General features: G+C 44.3%; 1 protein-coding gene across 1 annotated transcript in view; it reads right to left on the bottom strand.

Annotated features, from left to right (window-relative positions):
- Positions 1 to 5,913: 5,913 nt before the first annotated feature.
- Positions 5,914 to 10,651, bottom strand: part of Psmd1 (proteasome 26S subunit, non-ATPase 1) — a 72,120-nt gene continuing 67,382 nt past the window's right edge. Inside the window, exons 22-23 of the mRNA XM_036173651.1 lie at positions 9,091 to 9,246; positions 5,914 to 6,139 (exon numbers count right to left, since the gene is read on the bottom strand). Of these exons, the coding sequence (XP_036029544.1) occupies positions 9,100 to 9,246 (147 nt within the window). The 3' untranslated portion in view covers positions 5,914 to 6,139; positions 9,091 to 9,099. The remainder of the gene's footprint in view (positions 6,140 to 9,090; positions 9,247 to 10,651) is intronic.

Below are 10,651 nucleotides of genomic sequence, written 5' to 3'. Positions count from 1 at the left end.
CCCTGGGAGCTGAGTTACAGTCATCTCTCCAGTCCTCCTATTCTCCAGTCTCATTTTCTGTAAAGTTGGGATAATACTTGTCTCACAGTGGAACAGTGAGGATTCAGAAAGACAAGGTGAAGAATGCGGAAGTAAGGCCTGCATGTGGGAATTAAAATCCACTTTGCTCTCTGTTTGCTTAGCAGTGTTTACTGTGTGCCTACAGAGTCAGAAACTGCTCTGGACATTAGGGATGGGGCTGGGACCTGGTAGGCAGACAGCAGGTACCACTGCAGCAGTGTATCAGTAGCTGGGTATGACATCACAATTAAATAGACTCTTCAGGGGGTGATGGACGCTTTAATCCCAGTGCTCAGGAGGCAGAAGGAGGCAGATCCCTGAGTTTGAGACCACAGAACTTGGTCTACAAATCGAGTTCCAGGACAACCAGGGCTACACAGAGAAACCCCGTCTCAAAAAACAACAAAACAACTCAGGCTCTTCCTGCTGTATGAGAAATCAAGGCTCCTGGGAACTTTCCCAATTGCTACACAGGCATATCACTAAGGATGTGTACCCCTAAAGAGACTTCATGAAAATCTCACTCACACTGTGAATTCCAAGAAGATCGTAGGAAAAATTATCCTAAAGGGAGATGTTCCACCATGACTTGAAAAAAGGGGAAGGAAAAAAGGGATACTTTACCCTATGGAATATGCCACCTACCTTATTAATGTCCATGGAAGCTTATGTGGTGTTTCTCTCCTTTGGGTCTGCCCACACCAGTCTCTCTTGAGAGGGTATACTTTATGTTTTGTTTAGTGAAAGCTTCTGCTGTCTCTGGCTGAATTCCTTCCGTTGAGAAGACAACAGTAACAGGGCAATCTTTAAAAATAGGCTCCTTGTCCTCACTAAGCTTATATGCTAATCAGGGGGAACAAAAATAAACAAGGTGATTGGGTGTACCATAGAGCAAAGGTAGCCAGGGTCAAAAGGCATTAACCCAAGTCCTGTGAGCTAGGACAATGAATTAATTTGAAACCGAAGTGCATTAACCAGGACAAGGAATTTTTGGATATTTGTATTTATTTATTTATTGAGACAGTCTTTTGTAGCTCAGGATAGCCTTGTAGCCAAGGATGACTTTGAATTTTTTATCTTCCTGCCTCCATCTCCCAAGTGCTGGGATTAAAGGCCTGTGGCATTGCAACCAGTTTGATGTGGTACTGGGGATTGAACCCAGGGCTTTGTGCATATTAGGCCAGCACTTTGCCAGCTGAGATGTTGGACTTGTTGAAAGAACTGACTTGTAAACTGGCTGGGACATTCCCGTATATACCTGCAGGAAGTCACTGGGGGACGACTTTGCAGAAAGCACACACAGGCCTGAGAGCTGCTCAACACTGACTACCGAGGGAAAGAGTCAGGAAGGAATGAACCCCTTTCCCATAGGGCTCTAGTGCAAAGCAGAAGAGGTATTTGCTCTGGCCATCAGGGTCCTTATTTGGGGGATGCTAGCTTGTATCCCCCATAAGCAAAGAGTCTTGGCCACTTATGACTATCTTGAATCTTTGGGACATGAAGGCTGTCCACAACAGGTAATGGGAATGAACTTTAAAGGGAAACCCTTAATCTCCACCAGTTCTTTGCCACATCTATTTATCTCTTGGATGCAATGTATTACAAATTACTAATTCACTAACTTGGAAAACAATATTTCCATACACCAAAAGAACTGCCCAGATGCCAGCAAACAGGCAGGAAGTGCCATCTCTAGCAGGCTACATGGGTGAGGCCAAGGATATTTGGAAATAATACTGTCTTTCTGAATAGAATTCTGATGTAGGAGTGTGGAGGAAGGTAAACACTGGGAGAATGCCAGGTCTGTTTGCTTAGTGAATCAAATACCCCCTGAAAATGCAGAAGTCAGAAAACAGCTTAATGGAAATGAGCCATGAGCACAACTGTAAAAATGTCTTTTGATACAGAACAAGTCATTCAGCAGAGATTCCTGTGAAATGAGAAGGTAGGCTTCCACTAAAATGGCTCACAGAGCTTGTCGCTAGCAGCAGTGTGTCCCTGAGGGCAGCTGTGAGGCCTAAGCAGTGGCACAGGAGGTGCACACCAGTGTCTAGCACCCAGTAAGGCCGTGGTCACTAGTCACTCTTCGACCCCTAAAACAACCGTGAAATGAACGCTACTGCTTTGTACAAAAGAGGAAGCCACCATGGGGCAGAACCAAAGTCCATGATGTTCTTACGCTATGGTTTGGCTTAGAAGGACCCAGCAGCCTTGACTGTAAAGGTAGTCCCCATAACAGCAAAAAATCACTTGCAAAGGGAACGTGGGGGTGTCTCGTTGATGATGGATAGGAGGTTGGAGAAGTGCCTGAGACAAAGCCACGAAAGTATTTTTGTTCAGTTCATTCCTTCCTGTCATCTCTCACTGCTGTAGATTCCAAAGACACCATCTGTGCAGATGGGGAAAAGCTAGGGTTCTTCAAGAGCAAAATCAAATGAAAGTCAATCCTCCCCAGGAACATTCGTTCACTGCAGAAGAGACACTGAAGGTTGAAATCCCTGGGGAAGTGGATTCTGGGCAGATGAATTCATCCTCTGTGCTCATGGGATTCCGTCCAAATTCTCCTGTCAGTGCTCAGCTGGCTTCCCAATCACTATTCTTTGGTTTGCTTTTTTTTTCCCCCCTGAGACAGGGTAGCCCTGTCTGTTCTGGAACTCACAGATATTCACCTTGCCTCTGCCTCTCCAGTGCTGGGATTAAAGGCATGTGCCACCACTGCCCACCTCCCAATTACCATTCTAAAAAATATAGTTAGTGCTGGGATACTTGAACATGTTAGCATATGCTTGAAATGCTAGTATAGCACTTGGGAAACTGAGGCAGGTGGATTGTGAGTTCATAGGGAGACTATCTGAAAAATAAACGCACAGTAGCAAGACAATTATGAACATGCAATAGAAGATAAAAATGGGAGAAGTTAGGCCAGAAATGAGTCAACGAACAATGATACACCGTCAAGACAAGAGACCTTATGCGGTCCTACCTTGGTGGAAGAAATCAGGGACGGTTTCCTAAAGTGTCCCCAAAGCAGACACTAAAACCACCAAAGATGGTACAATTTAGTTTATCACATCTCAGCCTTATGATGTGAAAACGGTATACGGCCAATGAAACTGTACTTTAAATTTCGACTGTGGGTCTTTTCCTGATGTGAAGTCCAACCCTCTGGAAATGCTGGGGAGTAGTAATGAGCCACAGCTGCCAGTCAGCCATGCAGTCACAAGGGGGACAAATGGTACCCCTTGGTGGTGTTGTGTTGTTAAGCTACAATTACCATAGATGTATAAAACATATTTTTAATTTACAATAGGTTTATCAGATACAAACCTGCTGTGAGTCAAGAACTGTTTGCATATATACCAGATCTAGAGGTAAATATGGTAGTAGAGTTGGGTTGGAGAGCTGGCTCAGCAGTTCTTACAGTGGATACCAGTTCAATGCCCAGTACCACTCAGGCAGCTCACAAGTGCCTACAACTCTAGCTCCTGGGGGACTGGATGCCTCTAGTCTCCATGGGCATCTCTCTCTCTCAAAATAGCAGAGTCCAAAGAGAGGCTGCAGAGGTAAGCAGCTACTAGGGCTTTGGACAGATACACATACATTAGGGGATCTGGAACTTACTCAGCAAGTTTTTAAGCCGGAGACCAACATGATTTACAAAGGTAGATTTGAGAGGATTACAAAGGATTAGAGAGGGTGGGGCCTGGAGGTAGACTCACCTGGGCTAGTCAGCAGTGGGGAAGGAGAGTGGAGTTGTAGTCACTGCAGAGGCCCAGAGCCAAACCACAGCTGAAAGTTGAGCCTCTGGTGAGGGCAGCTAGGTGAAGCTGTGAACATTAGCCCAAAGCAGTAGAAGGCTGGGTACAAAATGTACTTAGATATGCTGTGCTCATTGAGGCAGCCCAGATGAGGATGCCCCAGTAGTTGGAGGTGCACGTCAGGAGCATGAGCAGGGTATGGATACCCCCGTCATCAGAACAAAGATGGTACGGGATACAAGTGTTGCTTAGACAAAGCATAGTAAGAGATGGAAGAACAACTTTGAGGGGCTAGCCGTCAGAGTTGGTAGGGCCTTCCCAATTGCCAACAAATCCCTGCACACGTCCAAATGAAGATGGACACTTGTCTAACCTGTGAAATGAAGGGGAGGTCCGAGTCATTGGAGAATTAGAGCATGCCACAGGAGTGATGGAGAGTTTTCTCTGCTTTCCAGACAGAGGTCTTGCCCCATAGTCAAACCTAGACTTGAGGTTTCCAGTGGGATGAAAGGGCCTGGCTCACAAAGAGGAGCCGTGAAAAGCAAGAATCCTTTATCTACAGACTTGTAAAGGGACTGGGTTCTAGATCAGGTCTGGATTCTGAAACAAACCATCTACTTCCACCTTTTTGTTGTTGCGTAGCCCAATTGCTGTGGATATCGCTCTGTGTAAATAAGGTTCTGATTGGCCAGTGGCCAGGCAGGAAGTATAGGCGGGACAAGAGAGAAGAGAATTCTGGGAGGTGGAAGGCTGAGTGGAGAAAAGACACCGCCAGCCGCTGCCATGACAAGATGTAAGGTACTGGTAAGCCACGAGCCAAGTGGCAAAGTATAGACTAATAGAAATGGGTTAATTTAAGATAGAAGAAGTAGATAACAAGAAGCCTGCCATGGCCATACAGTTTCTAAACAATGTAAGTTTCTGTGTGTTTACTTGGTTGGTTCTGAGCATCTATGGGCCTGGCGGGTGAGAGAGATTTGTCCTGACCGGGCCAGGCAGAAAAACTCTAACTACACCCAATAGCCTTTCACCTAGAAAGGTGAGACCCAATAACATCTGGGTGGGGCTAATTACTCCCTTCCATTTCTTCTACAGAGCCTCCTCCCCAACACTTCTAACTCATATCCCATCTATGTGACTTTATTCTTCTGTCAGCTTTCAGCACTATATATTTCCCAGGAAATCTAGGGGGAAAAAACCCCACCAGGAAATAGTCTCATGATACTCAGATCCAAGTGCACTGCCTAACAAGAATCTGTGCTGACTTCTTCCTTAAGCAGGCTAGTGAATATACTACCTCTTCCCAGACTCCTCACTTTTGGATGATGTTATCCTCAAGACACTTGTTTTTCGATCATTTCATATATTAAGGGAAATGTAAGAGATAACTGTCTGAAATGCAAGCAACATTAAGAGCTTGAACAGGAAGGGCATAGCTAATGAGAGGCTAGGAAATTAGATAATTTCTTTTATAGAATCATCTGATATTGAGGAAACAGGGAATTTGCAAAGAAGGGGATACAATGAAATTAACTATGTAGAACCATCCTTGGGAATGAGTAACCTTTAGACCTGGCCCTAACAAGACTGGATAGATGAGTTCATTAGGGCTGACCTCTCTAGGTTTATTTATTTTATTTATTCATTTTCCTCCATATTTGGGCTGGGGACATAGTTCATAGCTCAGTGGTAGAAAACTTGTCTAGCTGCAGAAAACCCTGGGTTCAATCTCCAAAACTGCAACAATGAGTTCTTTAAAGAGTCTCCTAAGTTTAAGTCAAAGAACCAAAGCTCTCCTGTTTCAGAGCCCTAAATGCTGGGGTTATGGGTAGGTGTTATCAAGCTCATTAGCTTATGGCGGTGGCATCAGATCCTTTAAAAAACAACCCCCCCCCCCAAAAAAAAAACAGGTTGAAAAACAATCAACTGCACCCAGGAGGCAAAGGCAGGTAGATATGTGAGTTTGAGGCCAGCCTGGTCTACATAGTGAGTTCCAGGACAGCCAAGGTTACACACAATGAGACCTTGCCTCAAAAATATAAAACAAACAAAAATAACACAAAAAGAGAGAAAAGAAGGAGAAAAGCCAATCAACTAAAGTCTTGTTGACCTGGAGATTTTAATATATTTCTTTGAAAACCAATTTCTGTGAAAGAGCACACTCAACAATCGTGTATCTTCTTCTCAACCACAGACTCAGGACACAGGTTCTTTAGTCAGCGTAGGCCACGATCCGTGCATCAAGTAGGTCTAGCGTGGGTCCACTCACAGACAGGTGAGTATGCGCCTGGACAGACATCTTCAGCTGAGCAGGTGAAATCCTGGAAAAGAGAAAGTGGCAGAAGTTGGTATTGTTCATTTTCTCAAACTTTTTTTAAAATTATTATTTGAAATCTAAACCCAGCTCCACTCAACACCTGCAGCCTTGTTATGCAGGTTGTGATGCTCTCTCTACTCTCCAAATTCCTAACAAATCAAGTATTCCACCCTTGAAAACACTTCTGCCAGGCAGGGGAGGCAGAGCCAGCCTGATCTACAGAGTGAGATCCAGGACAGGCACCAAAACTACACAGAGAAACCCTGCCTCGAAAACCAACCAACCAACCAACCAACCAACCAACCAACCAACCAAACCAAACCAAACCAAAAAAACTTCCAAGAGTTCAACTTCTAGCTGTGTACTTCTAAGGCACTCTGTCTTGAGGTACACAGTTGGGCTGGTCTCACGAGATGGTAGGAAAAGGCTGAGAGATCACAGTACAAGCATGCTGGTCCAGTAAAGCTTAGGCTGAGAGAAAAGCAGTGAAAAGCAGAGCACTTCATACAAACCTTCCACTGGCCAATCTATTCTTTGAGGCAGGATTTTTTAAAAAAATTAATGGCAGGATTTCTGTCTTTAATTGCTAATCAATGTATGCGCTATGCTAGATTTGCAACTTGTACATTTTGTGTGTGTTGCCGAACTCAAGACCTTGTGAAGGGCCAGTAAATACTCTATCACTTAGCTACACCAACCCTGAATGCATTTTTTTATAGCACTGCAGCAAATGATACAGTTCCTATTTTCTTTCTTTTGTGGGTGGGTCTATATTACATGGTGCCTGTGTGAACAACATGCCGGCATGCAAAAATCAGCGCTCTCCTTCCACCTGTGGGTCCAGGGATCAAACTCAGGTTGTCAGGCTTGGTAAAGGCAAGAACCTTTACTTTACCTCTGACCATCTCCCTGGCTCCCTACTTTCTTTAAAGAGCAAAACAAATTCATATTTTTTTGAAAATGTCTGATAGGTTAGTGAAACTGAAGAAATCATCATGTATTTTTTGTATGTGTTTTCAAATAGGTGATGATTATAAAAGAAAATGAGGGAATTGAAGGAGTGACAGTTTCATATAATTAAGATTATTTCAAGTTTTAGAAGCTAAGGACACCCCCCCCCCCCCATTTTTTTGTTTTTTGAGACAGGGTTTCTCTGTGTAGTTTTGCACCTTTCCTGGAACTCACTTTGTAGACCAGGCTGGCCTTGAATTCAGAGATCCGCCTGCCTCTGCCTCCTGAGTGCTGGGATTAAAGGCATGCGTCACCATCGCCCAGCTCCCTTTTTTTAAAAAAAGATTTATTTATTATGTATACAGTGTTCTGTCTACAGGCCAGAAGAGGGCGCCAGATCTCATTACAGATGGTTGTGAGCCACCATGTAGTTGCTGGGAATTGAAACTAGGACCTCAGGAAGAACAGCCAGTGCTCTTAACCGCTGAGCCGTCTCTCCAGCCCTCCTTTATTTTTTTAAAAAAATAATTATTTCATTTGTTTTGCTGGCATGTAAGTCCATGTGAGGGTGTTAAGTCCCTTGAAGCTGGAGTTACAGACAGTTGTGAGCTGCCATGTGGGTGCTATAGGGTCCTTATAGGTTCTGTGTCTTAAGGACACCAGCTGTCTAATAGCTCTAGAGAGTACGTGAAGACCCAGTGCTGGAATCATTGCCAAGAGGACAGAGAAAGAGAGGGGAATCAGCCAGAAGCCTATACCTACCTACACACGCCTTTAATCCCAGCACTCAGGAGGCAGAGATAGTCAGATTTCTGTGAGTTCAAGGCCAGCATGATCTATAGTGAGTTTCAGGACAGCCAGGGCTACATATAGACTCTTTCAAAAGAGCATGACCTATGGATGAATACTGGCTCACTAACTATGGCTGACCTAGGAACTTACAAGAATGTACATCAATCTATCACCTTTATCACTAAGGATATTCCAGCTGTTCTGGCTGGGAAACAAGTAGCACCTTGTTATATAGCCAAGTTTGGCTTTGAAACTGCTGTTCTGTCTACCTCCATATCCCCAGTGTTAGGTTACAGGTATGTGCCACCATGCCTGGCTTTGTTTAGCTTTTTGTTTTGCTTTGTCTTTTTGAGACAGGGTTTCTCTAACTCACTCTGTAGACCAGGCTGGCCTTGAACTCACAGAGATCTGCCTGCCTCTGCCTCCTGAGTGCTGGGATCAAAGGTGTGCACCACCACTGTTCAGCTCTTGTTTACCTATTTTTTTTTTTTAAATTCTTATCTATCTATCTATCTATCTATCTATCTATCTATCTATCTATCTATCTATTTTTGACAGTTATCTCTCTTCAGGAAGCCACAAGTTTTATTAATTAATTAATTATGTATACAGTATTCTGCTTGCATGTGTGCCTGCGCTCCAGAAGAGGGCACCAGATCTCATTACAGATGGTTGTGAGCCACCATGTGGTTGCTGGGAATTGAACTCAGGACCTCTGGAAGAACAGTTGGCGCTCTTAACCTTTGAGCCATCTCTCTAACCCTTGTTTAGCTATTTTTAAGAAGGCATTCTTGTGAAAACTCACTGAGATTTTCCCATTGGGGCCAGCTCCCCATCTCCTTCAGACTTTTTTTTTTTTTGGTTTTTTGAGACAGGGTTTCTCTGTGCAGTTTTGGAGCCTGTCCTGGATCTCACTCTGTAGACTAGGCTGGCCTCGAACTCACAAGCTCTGCCTCCCAAGTGCTGGAATTAAAGGTGTGTGCCACCACTGCCCGGCATCCTTCAGACTTTGAAGAACAGTCTGCAGACCCGTCGCTCTGAGGAGCCAGCAGAGAGCATTACAGCACAAAGTCAAAGAAAGAAAAGTATACATTACAGATGGGGGAGGAAGGTGAATTTTTAATGCTATTTGGGCAAATGAGAAGCAAACAGAAGGGGGAGAAGCGGAACGACATTCTTGTTCTCCTTCATAAGTGACTGATGAATACTTACCCCTGATCTTTAATCATCAATATACTCGAATGGCTCTGGGGGCTCTGGCTCTTGCTCCTCCTCTTCAATTTTTGGGCCATGTGCTGCCACAGGTTCCACAAGTTCTTCAACATCTTCACTGGTGTCTTTCAGGATTATGATGCCTCCAATGGAGAGCTGCACACACAGAGAGGAAAACAGAGTAAGCCCCACTCATATTTAACAATGCTCGCTCTGGGTGCTTGTTGAGTGGACCCTAAACTCTGGCTGTGCAAGGGGGAGAATTATGCTAGCATTTAACAGTTCCTCTCTACTGAGGACTGCCAACTTAACCAGTGCTGGTGGACCACAAGACACTGCTCTATGTGCATGTCGCATCCCAAAGGAAGAAGTGTTTCCCAGCCCAAGAAATGATGATTAACCTCCGTCCATTCACTGTCTCAACATAGCACTCTGCTAACCCCAACTTGGAGACCACCCATCAACCTTTGAAAAGATTTTTATTTGTTTTATGTGTACAGGTGTTTTATCTGTATGACTGTCTGTGTACTATGTGTGTAATAGCTGAGGCGGCTAGGAAAGGGCACTACATTCTCTGCAACTGGAGACACGGACAGCAGTGAACAGCTAGGTGAGTCTGAGGAACAGAACCCGAGTTCTCTGGAACAGTAACAAGGACCTCTAGACCTTTGATATGAATGTATATTACAGTTTTCTGTTGTGCTCCTACACACAGCACAACAAATGTGCGGTTTTAATGGCTGAGCCATCTCCCCAGCCCTGTATTACAGTTTTCGAAGCACTCTAGTTTATTATATTTGTGTGAGTCAAGAAAATCTACAAATAAAAGGCTGTTTTGTTTTCCTCCAGCCATTCCAGAAGGTCAGAGAAAGTAACAAATGCAACAGACATCTGAGTGTTTTCCCTGTAATCTAGAAACCACCGTGATGTAAGTAATGAAAAACCAGATGGAAAGACGAAGGAAAGCAGGCTATCGTGCCAATCCCATTAAGCCCTTTCTCAGTCTATTAGCTGATGGTAAATTCAAACACCAAGCTAGTCAACCATCTCTGGCATGCTAATCTTATTCTGTTTGCTTGCCTGTGTCAAAGGAAATGGAAAGCTGCTCTCTGTAATCAAATCAGTCAGCAGTGGCAAGGCACATCTGGAAAAAGCACACTTTACAAAGCACATTACTGGGAAGGAAAGAAGCCCACAGACATTAGTCAGAGGGCTCACATGGTAAGCATCTCTGCACCTGAACCTAATCTGATTTTACTCATCAAGACTCTGCCCTGCCATGCTATAAAACTGGCTTGCTTTCAAGACTTTCTAGACCATTTCCCCTTCTTTTTTTCTTCCAGAGACAGGGTTTCTCTGTGTAGCTTTGGAGCCTGTCCTGGAACTCGATCTGTAGACCAGGCTGGCCTCGAACTCAGAGATCCACTGCCTCTGCCTCCCGAATGCTGGGATTAAAGGTGTGCGCCATCACTACCCAGCCTGTTTCCCCTTCTTACAAATGCACTCACACCAAAGAATCTACAGCTCCCTCCCTTAAACAGTTTGCTTTTCTTCTATGGAC

This window comes from Onychomys torridus, chromosome 23 (assembly GCF_903995425.1).
Source record: "Onychomys torridus chromosome 23, mOncTor1.1, whole genome shotgun sequence".
NCBI lineage: Eukaryota > Metazoa > Chordata > Mammalia > Rodentia > Cricetidae > Onychomys > Onychomys torridus.
This window is presented reverse-complemented; position numbering and strand designations above follow the sequence as displayed.